At 46.3% G+C, this 13,729-nt stretch overlaps 1 protein-coding gene across 1 annotated transcript in view; it reads left to right on the top strand.

The window, feature by feature from the left end:
• Window positions 1–1,484: 1,484 nt before the first annotated feature.
• Msra (methionine sulfoxide reductase A) overlaps window positions 1,485–13,729 on the top strand; it is a 321,992-nt gene continuing 309,747 nt past the window's right edge. Inside the window, exon 1 of the mRNA XM_057786124.1 lies at window positions 1,485–1,833. Within this exon, the coding sequence (XP_057642107.1) occupies window positions 1,698–1,833 (136 nt within the window). The 5' untranslated portion in view covers window positions 1,485–1,697. The remainder of the gene's footprint in view (window positions 1,834–13,729) is intronic.

The raw sequence follows: 13,729 nt of genomic DNA on the forward strand, positions 1-13,729 counted from the left end.
CTATTTATTTCTTCTCATTTTCCCTAAGTGGCTAAGTAGAAATGCTTGTATTTTTTATAAATCTTGCATACTAAATGTTTATGGATTGTAGTTCCGGTGCACCTAACATTACATAAGTAGTTTCCCTCAACATTACAAATTCTTCCATTACACAGTCACAGTATTTAGTTATGAAGTTTTTTTTTTTCTTTGCTTTGCTTTTTCAAGACAGGGTTTCTCTGTGGTTTTGGAGCCTGTCCTGGAATTGGCTCTTGTAGACCAGGCTGGCCTCGAACTCGAACTCACAGAGATCAGCCCGCCTGCCTCTGCCTCCCAAGTGCTGGGATTAAAGGCGTGCGCCACCACTGCCCGGCTACGAAGTATTTCTTTTTTTTTTTTCTTTTTTCTTTTTTTTTTTTTGATTTTTCGAGACAGGTTTTCTCCGTAGCTTTTGATTCCTGTCCTGGAACTAGCTCTTGTAGACCAGGCTGGCCTCGAACTCCCAGAGATCCGCCTGCCTCTGCCTCCCGAGTGTTGGGATTAAAGGCGTGCGCCACCACCGCCCGGCCCGCGAAGTATTTCTTGTATGTTTCCATGTTCCATCAACCACAAAACAGAAAAAAGCAAGTCAGTACGTATCAAAAGGCAGCAAAATAGAAGTACAACATATTTTCTTTGACAGACTATTTTGTCTTTAGTGACTAGGCCCCCTTCAAGCCTGGAAGAGACGGACACCTTGGGATGATTTCAGGCAAGGCCTTGTAGAAAGAACCCACTTGGCATAATTTCACGGCAAAAACAAATCAAAAGCAAACTGTGGATACAAGTTGGCCCAGGGGACTTCTACAATATAAGGTAAACACCTTAATCTGTTTAACGTTGTTATGTCTGGCAACATTCTATACAGCACGCTAATCCTCCTGTCCTTCTATTACAGCCCCACATGAACACAAAGTGGTAACTAAACCCACAGAAGAGCTTAGATTCAAAGCTTCAAATCCCTGTGGGTGCTAATCCTGTTCCTTCCTTCACACGAGCCTGTCCGCCCATTTTGGCGGAGTGTGTAAACCAAAATCTCATAGACGGACCTCTCAAGTCACTCATCTGGCCCTAGTTACCTCAAGATTAAGGCGAGATTTGTTCTAGGAATATTCTGATTTCAGAAGACGGATCCAAGTGCATCATTAAACCCACGCATTAACAAAGTATTTGTGCCTGCATCCTTTATTTTATGGGCTGAAGAATGTATTTATACACACATATACATATACATATATATATAATATCAATATCTATCTATGTACATATATTTCACATTGAGTACGTAATCCTTTGTGGTGTTGAGAATCGTGCTTTGGATCAATTCGACTTATCAAGATGGATCCAATAGAAACAAATTTTCTAGCTGTTTATCCATCCATCCTCTTACAATCTGCCTTCTAGCTCTCTGCCATTTTATGCACACACTGATTTCCCTTTTCTGCTTTGTGGTTGACTGAGCACGAGAAACACACTGGAAACCCTGCTTGGCTAAGCTCTTCCTGGGCACCCGGAACACGGGCCGCGGACGTGGTGAAACGGCAGGAACTTAACTAATACCCCGCGGTGGCGTCCAGCCAGCATAATTTTTGGCCCTAGCCGCTTCTCGTACTTAGAAAACTTTGCCCCTCAGAGACAGCCAGGTCTGGAGGTCGGCCGGCGGGACGGATACGCCGCCCATGCTCTCCGCCGCCAGAAGGGCTCTCAAGCTACTCTCTGGCCCCATCCCGGTGTCGAGAATGGGCGACTCAGCTTCGAGGGTTATCAGCGCGCAAGAAGCCTTGCCCGGCCGCGCCGAGCCGATTCCCGTGTCAGGTAAGACGGGTCGAGCGCTGAGCATGCGCGCCGAGCCTGCGCATTGCACCCTCCGAGAAAAAACCCCGCGGGGCCTCGGGCGGGTCCCAGGTCGGGGTCTGCGCGTGCGCGGAGGGCAGCTCTTTCACCTCCTCCATTCCCCCCCCCCTCCGCGCGCGCCTTCTCCCGCTCCCGGACGGGTGGGTGCTCAGCAGGGCAGTCTCCTGTTTCAGTGCTTCTCTTTGTTTGAGTCTCTTAAGACAAAACATGCAAAACAGGGCGCTCTGAAAGAATCTAGCGTCGGCATCTGATTCAGCTGGACTGCAGGCTTGCAGCTCCCTGTTTGGAGCTAGGAGGAGTGCAGCCTGAGAGCTGCCTTAGACTCCTTTCTCACCTAGGCCGCCAGGAGAGTCAGGCTTTTGCCGGTTCCCGGGAAGTGCTGGAGAGAGCCCTAACGATGCGACGTTGTGTTTTGAAGTGGAATTTTAGGCCTGAGCTGGTTGCCAGAATCCTCCCCAGTTTCTAGTTATTTCGAGGGCTTGCTGGGCTTTCTCCTCGGTTTGCAGGATCTGCTTGTCCTATGAATGAGGCCTCCTGGAGGTGTTTGTGCTCACACACTTAAGCCCCAGGTGCACTTTGGAAGATCAGCCGATTACTGTGTGGGACTTGGGTTTTCTCCTTGTACCACTTAGGAGCCTGAATTGAATTCAGATTGTGGGGCTGCCTGGTAAGCGCCTTTACCTGATAAGCCTTGTTAGCCCTATTGTATTTCTAGCCTCCACTCTTGGGGTTATTCATTCTTGGCAGGTTCTTACTGGCCCTGGTGTAGAATCCAAGTTCATTTACTTCCCACTTGGAAAGGCACCCTAGTTTTTGAGAGAGTGTGTGTGGGGACAAGTAGATTTATTTGGTAAGCTAGCAAAACCAGAAGGTGGCCTGAGAAGATCAAGCAGCACATTGCTCCTTGGTTCTCCCCCCCCCCCATCCCTGCCCCAAAATATTAGATCAAAAGGGAATTTCTTATCTTAGGAAACCTAAGATAGAATACTAACTGGTCCCCATTCTCATTTCCAAGTTCCTTCTAGATAAGGAATTCTCAGCCATCACAGGGTTTTTTGGCCCTTCTGCTTCTGCTAATTGCTGTTGGCTTTTACATCACTGAAGCCTTAACTAAATGATAATTCCTGTCTGGGTACCATTAAGGTGATGATGCTAAAATCCCCAAATCAGCCCCTGGACCAAACACACTTGCAGATAACAGCAACTGGATAAGGGGAGGTTCACTTTGCTGTTAATCACGGGAAAATAATGGGAAATCGTCTCTATTTGGAACAACCCCCACATGACTGTGCCCACCTCTGTAATCTCACTCAGAATCCGATGGGAGCCAGCTTCCTGATCCCACCGGATGACATCTGATGGGCATGTGCCTCTGGCTTGACACCCTATGGTAATGTTCAGGTTTTAGACCAAACCAAAGACTCTTATATCCTGGTCCAGTTAGTCCCCAGGAGAGTCTACTACCCTGATAATACAATCTTTTACCCCTTAGAAAAGTCAGGATGGGGAAAATGAAGTCAACATAGCTAACTGTGGATATCTATTCACCCTCCTAGATGTCAACTTAGCTGGAACCATAGGAATCGGAACTTCTGCCTTGTCATTACAGAATCGGAACTATAGGGCCTTGAGAACAGCAACAGATGCAAGGTTGCTGCCCTACCAAAAATAATCTGTTGCACATTTAAAAAACATCGCTCTCCTCTCTAGTTGAAGTAGAGGTTATCATACTTTTTGTGTGGGCCTTGGTGCTATTCCATCAGGTCGCTGGATTTGTGACTGTTGTCAGCGAGCTCCCCCAACCCCCAGGAAAGTGGGCAGAAGGGGGAAAAACAGCAAAGAGGGCTAAGAATAGGTTTTTGACCCTCATGTTTGGGATATTTGGGCCAATTTATTTACACTTTTATTTTTATGCCAATAAAGAACTTTTTTGAAATAAAAAAAAATAGCACTCCAGAATAAAAGAGGCCTGTGCCTCTATGTTAGCCATTCTGGGATTATCAGGGACTCCATAGCCCTGTTTAGAAAGAGGCTACATGATAGAGAATTGGAAAGACAACAATATAAGCCTGTAAATCAAACCTATCTCAAGGATTTGAGATGATATACTACTCAAGGAGGCAGGGGAATGAGAGAACCAAGCAGATGCCATAACAGTCTGCTCGATCTTCTCTCGAGACCAGGCCTCAATTTCAGTTTCCTGAGACTGAATAAGCAGTTTCTGAGGAAGAGCCATGAACAAAGGACAATCAGTCTCCAGAACCCTCAACAGCAAGGAGGGGATCTGGTGGTCCAAGCCATAAACAGCTCAAGAAGAAAACCAAATAAGGACAAAGTCTGGGACTTGTCCAGGCCTGCCCCCAAATGGAAAACTAGAGCCCTAGTCAGCCCCTGACTAGCTCTAGCCCATTAGAACACACTAATGTGATTGCCACTTGCTTGAGCTAACCATATTTAAAGTGACCTAACTGCCCTAGGACCTCCCCTTGACTGTGCTTGAGCTCACCTCGTCTCAGGGTCTCCGCCATCTTGCCTTAGTGTGGCTGACAGGCCCCAGCATGATGGAATAATAAACGTCCTTGCTGATTGCATACATGGATGACAGTCTTTTAAGGGATTTCTCCAAAGACCCTAACAGTAAACCGGCTTAACCCAGCACAGGTTTTTCAGGGCCCTTTTATCTTCAGGCAGAGAGGGCCTGGGAGAGGGCTTTAGGTTAGGAAGTAACAGATCACTGTAGGCCTCTAGGCATCGCTCTAGCAGTCTGGAGTGGGTTGTCAGAAAGCTGGTGGCAGGTAATCACAAGGCCACTGGATGCTCCAGTAGACAGTGAAAATGTCTTATCTTGATCTCTTCAGACTTGAAGGGGGAGGGGAGAGGCTAGGAGATTTTGCTAAGCCGTTAACCTTGTACTCCTCAGTTCTTAAGTGCCCACACAAAGTAGAAAGATGGTTGGATACAACATGGAGGATATGAGGCTGAGTTGTCTTTGAAGCCATCAACACAGCGTCCGTCACAGCCTGCACAGCGCCGGGGTTATCTGCAGCAAAGATAGAAGCAGACTTCTAATATGTTACCCAGCTGCACAGTCTCCAAAATTAGTGATTTCTAAAGCCAAGTGGAAAGGGGAGCATGGGCAGCCATCTTGGGCCATACCTCCCACCCACATGGCAGGCTAGAGGGTTTCTGGTGGGGAGGGGTCCAAAGGAAGTCACTGAAAGCAAGGGAGGCTAGATAATTTGCTTCGGTTTGCCTTTGGTTCCAGCAACGGTGTGCGGTACTCCATATAGTGAGTTTTGGTGTCTGTGTCTTTGAAAGCTATGGACTTCATATCCCTAGTTCGAAAGTTACATTCTTCTACATTGAGTCTTGAGCCCTTCTCATGTGTCTATATCATCCATCCAAGCCTGTTGTTAACTGTACCCAATTGTCTCAGAAGCTCTGTTGCCAGTGTGCCCCGCTTTAGATGACAAGGTCTACCTGTATAGGGTTGTGTTATTTTGTCCCAGGTATGAACCTCCATCCAGTGCTTTTGGAGCTAACCCTGCCATCTTAACTTCAGTCCTTCTTCCTTTGTATGTGGCAAGACTGTTGTACCCTTATATCGGCTGCAGCCTAGTAGTAGATTTACAGTTTGCAAGAAGGTAAGACTCGAACCTTCAAGCCTTTTTAATGTTTCATTTCTCTGGGCCACCTTGAATGGATGGGAACATGAGCAGACTGGCCTGGGTAGCTGGTTGTTGTTTATGTGGCAGTGCGCCAGGCTGATGGCAATTGATCAGAGATGTGAACACGCAGTAGGAAAACTCAGAAGCTCTTAGATGTGTACGGGAAGATGATGGTATGGTGAAACTGACATCTCAGGTCGGTGAGGAAACTGGTGTAGGGACAGGTAGAGAGACTAGTGGGGTTACACTGGTGCTATTTCTGGTCACCACACCTTTAAACACAGTTAAATCCCAAGCAGATGTGATGGTAATAGCTGGTGTATCACACACCAGGCACCTTGGGAAACTAAATTAATATATTTAATTTTGTCAGTAATGTGATGATGCATTAACCATCATTATCCTCATTATGGACGTGGAAACAGGCTCAGGAGGTCAGATAACTTATCCAAGGTCATACAGTGGGGCTGGTATGTGCACTGTGTTCTAGAGTTTCTGATATAACCACTCTTCCCATGTATGTATGCATGCATGTTTTGATACAGTTTTAATGTCCATCTCAGGTTGGTCTTGAATTCACTGTGTAACCCAAGTTGGTTTTAAACTCTCAGCAATCTTCCTGCTGCAGTCTTCTGAGTGCTGGGGGTCTTCTGAGTGCTGAGTCTTCTGATATCTAACACCAACCTTGCTTTCTTTAGCTAAGAGCAAAACAATGAATTAAATATGAGAAAAGGAGAATTTATTTATAATTGTGTGAAGAAGGCCTTTGTATCCACAGCTAGAAAATCAGGAAACTAATAGTTAGATCACATTAAAAGTCTGTGTGGAGCCAGAGAGATGGCTCAGTGGTTAAGAGTGCTTGCTGCTCTTCCAGAGACCTGGGCTCAGTTCCCAGCACCTACAGGGTGACTCACAACCATCTGTAATTCCAGTTCCAAGGGATCCCACACCCTCTTCTGGCCTTTGGGGGCACAGCTTGCACACGGTACACAGACTCACGTGCAAACAAAACACCCACACACATTAAGTACGTAAATAATAAATAATAAGTAAACAATAAAAAAATCTTTGTGTGACAAAAATCACAGAAGCAAAGTCAGAAGACAGCTTAGGGTACAGCAACATGTACTAAATGGCAAGGACTAGTTTCCCCAATAGAGCAGAAGCTTCTAGAAGCTTGTAAGAAAAATGTCAGCAGTGATTACAAATCAGGCAGAGGTTTTGAACAATTTACCCCCAAGGAAGTACAGTTGGTTCTTAAACACTGTAAAAGACGCTCAAGTTCACTCAGTGAGGAAAATGCAAATACCGGTTTTCATTTTCAGATTGGCAAGACTCCAGAAACAATGATCCATTCTGCTGGGAGAGAGAGAGAGAGAGAGAGAGAGAGAGAGAGAGAGAGAGAGAGAGAGAGAGGGAGGCATGCACTCTTGTGTGTTGTTAGAGGCTGTCAGCCGGCTCCACTCTTATGGAAGGCAACTTGGCTGCATCTACCAAAAATTTAAATGCACATTTACCTTCGATCTCAGGAATTCAATTTCTGGGAATTTGCCTTCCAGATTTGCTCACACACACGCCAAATGAGGCCTGCACCAGGCTGTTCACTGGAGCTTCATCTGCGTAGACAGAGATTGGAAGCATTACAGGTGCCCATCAACGAGCGATGGTTCAGCCTCAAGGATACAGCACACAGGCATAAAAGATGGGGCTTCTCTAGGAACAGAGAGATTGCCAAGACACAGTAGCTGCAAAGGCCAGACCAGATCAGCGTGCTGACTTCTGTGTGGACAGGGAGCAAGCTAACAATCCATATGCCCGAGGAAGCCTGGAAAGGCTAGCCAAAAAAGGAAAGGCTGGGTTTGGACCATGCCGTGAGATGAGGGTGGTTGAGATATTTAGGCTTTACACTTTGTGTTGTTTTGAACAACTTGCTTTGTCTAATGTGGCTTTGTTGTTGAATTAAACAGCTACTTTGAAGATAGTCTTGGCTGTTTTAGCCCAATCAGCCACCTTTCTGTCATCCTTTGTCATACTTCAACTTAAAAAAAAAATTGCTCCCTTTTTCTTGTCAAATATATATATATATATATATATATATATATATATATATATATATATATATTCCCTCCAACTTGCTTTTGTAATCAAAATCTACATTTTGGCATGATTTAAAAAAAAATCTAAATTTAGAGGGTGAAATTGGAATAAGTTAATCCAAGTCATTTTACATTTCATAAATATTCATTTTTATTGAAGCGTCGATTGTGGTGGCATGATTTATACAAAGGAAGGACCTTTGGGGACGGATTCCTTCCACTGTGGTGTAGAAGGCATTATGTGTTTCTTTTATGTGATGGATGTACATAGATTTTTTTTAAAAAAAGAAAACGATAGGAAGCTGTTCTCCTTTTAGAAAAAAAAATCCCTAGTGTGTGATTAATTTCTAAATTGTAGGACGCAGAACTGTTATTTTTCTTCTCGCATCCTGCCCAGAGCTCTTAGATTGTTTTATGCTTTCTTCCAGAACCTTCTGTTTCCCTGCCGCCCCCGCTGGGGAAAGGCATTTCCCACCTCCCACCTTCCGATCTTTACCTCCCTCCCCAGCCTCTTTTCCCACCAGGCCCCCACCGAGCCCATCTTCTGCCTGACAGGATTCTGTGTTCCGCCTCTGCGGTCGCCCACGTGATCCGTGATCGTATCCTTGCGGATTTATTACTCTGATCTTTTGATTTATTTCTTCATTAAATGCTTGCATAGATAAAGTGTTGTAGTTTTCCCTCTATTCCTTATTTTACTCTTTCTTCAAAATTTGCCTAGCTTGAATTCTGTTTGTCCTGTAAACCAGTCCCTCCTCCCTAGGGCCTAAGTGGCGGCTTTCAACTCCACTGGGCGACTCCCTTGAGCTACTTCAGACTCCTTCCCATCGGCTAGGCTCGGCGGCTTTCCCATTGCTTCTTAGATGTTCTGCTGCCCAGTTACCAAATCTGTGCCTTTCCTCTCTATGCGGTAATGAGCTCCCGGGGAGAGAAGCCGCATGTCTCTCCTGGAGGGAGTCCTGTGCTCGCGGCTCAGATCTATAGTGCATTACAAAGGAGGATGCCCACGCCAAACATTCAGTTATGGCTTATGGCTGCTGGACAGAGAACAATTAATGTCTGAAAACAAATACAGAAAATGTGGACTTTCCGTTTGTCCCTCTTGTGAGCACTGGGATGCTGGGTTGCCAATGCAGCCAACCCTTTGTGGCATGCGCTCTAAGTTTTTGCCCCCACACTGCTAATGAATCTGAGCCAATTTCTTTACACCTCGCCATGGTAAGCTTTACTTTTGCTAGGATGAAGGGTAGGTCCCCCATCTCTGAACCCCACCTACAGTGGGGCTATGTGTGTCGGGGATGAGCTCAGCACTACCAAGTGGGCCTGCACCTGGATCTCTACCTGGGGCAGGACAAGGGGAAATGATTGGAGAAGGGAGAGGGAGGACCCCTCTAGCGACCCCTGGGAATCTGGATTGGTGAAGTAGGCTGGGCACAGGTTTAGGGGAGTGAATGGATTCCAAGCTTCAGTAACTGCAGAGTGGAGAGACCCTCTTTGCTGAGGTACTTTCTGTTCTTGCATCTCTATGGGTCCCAGGGGCTTCCAGTTGGTAATGGGCCCCTTTCCCATGAAGAGCCCCTGTTTGGTCCTGCCACCCTGAGCTAACTAAAACTGTGATCACTCTGCTGATGGCTGAAATGCTGAATTGTGCAGGAGGTGACCTTGGGCAGTCAGTGTGCTGTGCGGGTGGGGAGGGGCACTGTAAATCTTCCTGAAGACGCTCCTCTAGTGGTTTCCCTCCCAAGTTCCTTCTGGGGCAGAGACTCACTGTAGCCCTGCATGTGAGCACAGCACCAGACAATGAACTGCTCCAGGGCAGGGGGTCTTACCCCTTGGTTCTGGGACACCCCAGGACAAAGGTTATTTGTTGAATAGCATGCTGTGTGGGCGGGGCCACCAGGAAGAGTGTGAGACAAAACACCCGCATACATGAGCTACTTCAAGGTGACTAGCAGGTAGTTAGGAAATGCTACAGTGAAGGCTGGGGATGTGGCTCCGTGGGTCAGGTGCTTGCGACCCAAGCATTAAGGCATGACTTCAGATCCCCAGCACCCACGTGTAAGAAGCTGGATGTGCCATTGCACACACAATCCCAGAACTTAGGAAGTACAGACAGGAGGACCCTGAGGGCTAGCTGGCCATCTAGTCTAGCCAGTGAACCCTGTTGGCCACCTTGTCGGGTTACTTAGTCTAGGGGTGTAACCCGCCTGGCAGGTCCAGTAATTCCAGGGTCCCGGAGAGGCGTTACCTGAAAAGACATGGGCAAGAGAGAGGAAGAAGGCCAAGCAGAGTTCTTGTCAAAGCCTCTGTTTTATTAGCGTCATGGTTGCAGCTTATATAGCCCCTGGATGAGGAGCTTGGGGGGCTGGGGCATGGGATCTTGCCGCGTGGTTCACGTCGGTCACGCAGGCCAAGAGGTTACGATCAGTCAGGTGACGGTTCCTCTGCCAGGAGTTCACGAGTTGACACACCTAGTTCTCTAGATAGTTTGGAATGTGAGGCGGGTTCAGCTAACAGATAGCTCTCTATTAACAGATAATTTGGGTGTGGGATAAAACAATTCTCAATTCAATTGGGAAGTGGAGCCCTCTGCGAACTCCTCAGGGTGATGATTCCTATAATAATTTTGGGGGGGAAAATGGCTCCTGACAGAACCCCACATTTAGCGATAAACTTTGTTTCCCCAAATGAGATGGGACTGATAGAGGAAGACACCTAATGTTGTTTTCTGAATCACACACACACACACACACACACACACACACATCTGCAATTGCCCCTGTGCGTCTGTGCTATGCGCTTGCACACTCACGCCCATGAGAATGAGTAATGTGGAAAGCTGAAGACGTCAGGTCTGATAGGGTGTCGAGTTGCTGAACTCCATGGTACTGAATTGTACATCTCATCTGAAAGCATTACTGGCTAGATAGACTCCCTGCAGCTAGGTGGAAGTCTGCCAGGTGGGAGTGGACCATGCCACTTGCCCTGCGACACTTGACAGTTTATTGGCCTGCCACATCCCCCTCCCTAGCCCAGGGAATCAGCTCAGGATTGGTTTCATGGGACAGGCTGTTCCAGGCTGCTTTAGAGGTTGAGCACGGTGGGATTCGCTGTGAGCACCGGGTTGTCGTCGTACTGCAGCTCAGTCATTTTGCGGTGCAGTCATATTTCCATCTCCTTATCATGTTGCAGTCTAAATGGTGGTAGGAGGCTGGGAGTGTGGCTGCGTCATGCTTCCCTGTCCTCTGCTTTCTCTTCTCCCCCTGATGCCTGGCTTCTTCATGGTACCAGACCTTCTCACCCTTGTGTGGCCCCCGAAGACCACACAACATCGTTTGAATGCTCTGCTTTTCGATTTCCCAACATCCTCAGGATGTGCAGGGCTTGCTGTAACAGGATGTGTGGGTGCTGCTGTGTCTCCACACTCAGTTCCAGAACCCGCTCTCGTTTTCATGGGAGGGGCTGTGTGTCTAGCTTCCCCATCTCTCTCACTGGTCCTTCTTCCAGTGTTTTCTTTGTGGAGAAGGTAGACTCTCTGCCTTTGTTTGGCATTCAGTCTGAGATATATTTGTCCTGCATCGTCTGAACCCTTAGGCTGCTGGCAGCATCTTGCTGGCATAGCCAGACTTTTGGATTCCAGCTTCTGACGTACCCGATGTTCTGTGCTAACTCTCTTCTCCCTTGGTGAGATCTGTGACAGTGTTGGCTCATTCCAAATATGGGGTCAGGTGGAATCTTCTCTGTAAGCTGGGCCTGCCTTTAAAGGTGACAAAGTTGCTGCCAGCATGAGGAAGACTTGGGCCTTGTATATGACCTCATCAGGTCTTACTTTCTTCTCTCCCCCTTCTATATTTATTTATTTTTGAGGGGGCAGAGTCTTGCTCTGTTGCCTAGGCTGACCTCAGACTCACTGTGTGACTCAGGCTTGTCTTGAACTCAAAGTGATCCTCCTGCCTCAGCCTCTCCAGTGTTGGAATTATAGGCATGAGCCACCATGCCTGGCTTGGTTCCTTATATTTCTGTTAGCTTTGTTTGGGTCTCTGGAGTTTCACAGTGGGTTTGTTTCTGATCTTCTACCTTTCCTGAAGGAGTTTATTTAATTCACACTATGCAATAGCAAAGGCTGACTGGAGTGAAGCTGGAGACATCCCGTTGATGCTACATTTATGAAGATGAAGGAAAACACTGAGGAACAGAGTGTCTCCAGAACACATATAAAAGGAATTTTTAACGTTACCATAGTAAAGTAGTGGCAGTGTTGCGTTAGCTTTTGTAAGTTTTTCATATTCTTCTTTTGATTAAAAAATGTGTATATATATATATATATGTACTGACAAGTATTTGATAGGTTGCTTGGGTCGAATGCCTTGCTAACAGTTAAGAAAAACATCATTCAATTGAGGTCAGCTTGGCTTCCACAGTTAGATTCTGTTTCAAAAAAATAAACAGCCATCACCAAGCACATGGCCACAGTTGTGAGGATCTATGGGTCTCTGTCAGTGTCGACTGTCTCCATCCCTGTAATCACAGAGGGCCGTGATGTGGGTAGAAGGGCTCCTACCACTGTACTATATTTGGTTTCATATAAGGCCTATGCTTTGTTATATAGAATTTAGAATAATCTTGCCCATGCCTAAGAAAATCTGCACTAGGATTTTGATAGGAATTTCATTAAACCTGGAGATCCATTTGGAGAGAATTGATAACTTACCTTCCAGTTCAGCACCATAGCTTGCCCCACTTATATTCAGTTTGGCTTAGTTTTTAGTTTTTGTTATTTCCTGTGCATAGAAAAACTCAACATGTTTGTTAAGTTCAAACTTAACTTTTGCATGTTCTTTGAAGTGTTTGTAAATGCTAATGAGTCTTTAATTTGGTTCTTCACGTGTTCATGTTCATATATACTACACATGAGCTTTTGAATGCTGAGTTTGGGGATGTTGGGCCTTCAGCCTTGTTGGTCTCCCTTATTAGCTCTAGGATTAAAAAAATATTTTTATAAACTTCTTGGAATTTCCTATACAGATACCATGTCATCTGGAAGTACAGTTTCTATCTGTGTGTTCTTTATTATTTTTTCTTGCCTTCTTACAATGATGGAACTTTTAATACTATATATTTCCCCTGTCTTAGGAGCCAAGAGGTCAGACCATCTCTAAAGGTGCCACAGTGACTCCAGGTTTTTGCAGGACCGATTACAGCCGTTCTCTTCTGCCGCCCCCCTGGGAGTTTCCCAAATGTGTCTTCTACCAGCTTTTCATAAAGCAAGCCATATTGAAATACGGGTGTGTTTATTTGTTTATTTTTATTGTCTATGTCTGATGTCCAATGACAGAACTGAGTAGCTGTGAGTGAGACCACTGGACTCTAAAAGCCTGAGCCTAAGCTTCTATCATTAGGACTTCTGCAGCAAAGGCCTTTTGAAGACCTTTACGGTCTTAGAACCTTGTTCTTCTGATTCTTCCCTGAAGGCGCAAGTCATAAACAATCCCACACCAGTTTGGAATTGTGATTAATAGGGTGGTATTTATTTAAAGGGGAATAAACTTACAGATCACCGTCCCAGACAACAGCCCTCTGCGCAATTAGGAAGAAGTCTAGTCGCCGGAACTGGAGCAGGAAGTAAAGAGAGAGAGGAGGGAAGTAGCCGCTTTTTTAAAGGGAAAGAGACCACGCCCCAATGGGCTGGTATCTCAGTGGCTATTGGCTGGAGGAGCGGAAGGACCTCCCGCAACACCTCCCCTGTCTTAGCTGTTGGGTATTTGCTCACTTGATGCCATCTGGTTTATTCCATATGAGTGTATTGCCTCACTAAGACTTAGAACCCCAGTCCTTGGCAGGCTGTACTCGAGTGTAGCAGGGAGATGAATGGAGGTGCAGCTGCCGCCGGAAGCCTCTTCCACTCTGTATTTGCACTGCATGATGGGTGGTTCAGAACTCATATTAACACTGTACCTGACTGTCACCCTAGATAAGTTACTGGTGCCCAGCTCACTGTCTGCATTGCTGTCCTTCAGAGTGTTGGCAGACTGAAAAGCCACATGACTCTGGTGACTGGAAAGGGTCCAATGGCCCCGAGTTTTCTAGGTATGG

This window comes from Chionomys nivalis, chromosome 12, assembly GCF_950005125.1.
Source record: "Chionomys nivalis chromosome 12, mChiNiv1.1, whole genome shotgun sequence".
Classification (NCBI taxonomy): domain Eukaryota; kingdom Metazoa; phylum Chordata; class Mammalia; order Rodentia; family Cricetidae; genus Chionomys; species Chionomys nivalis.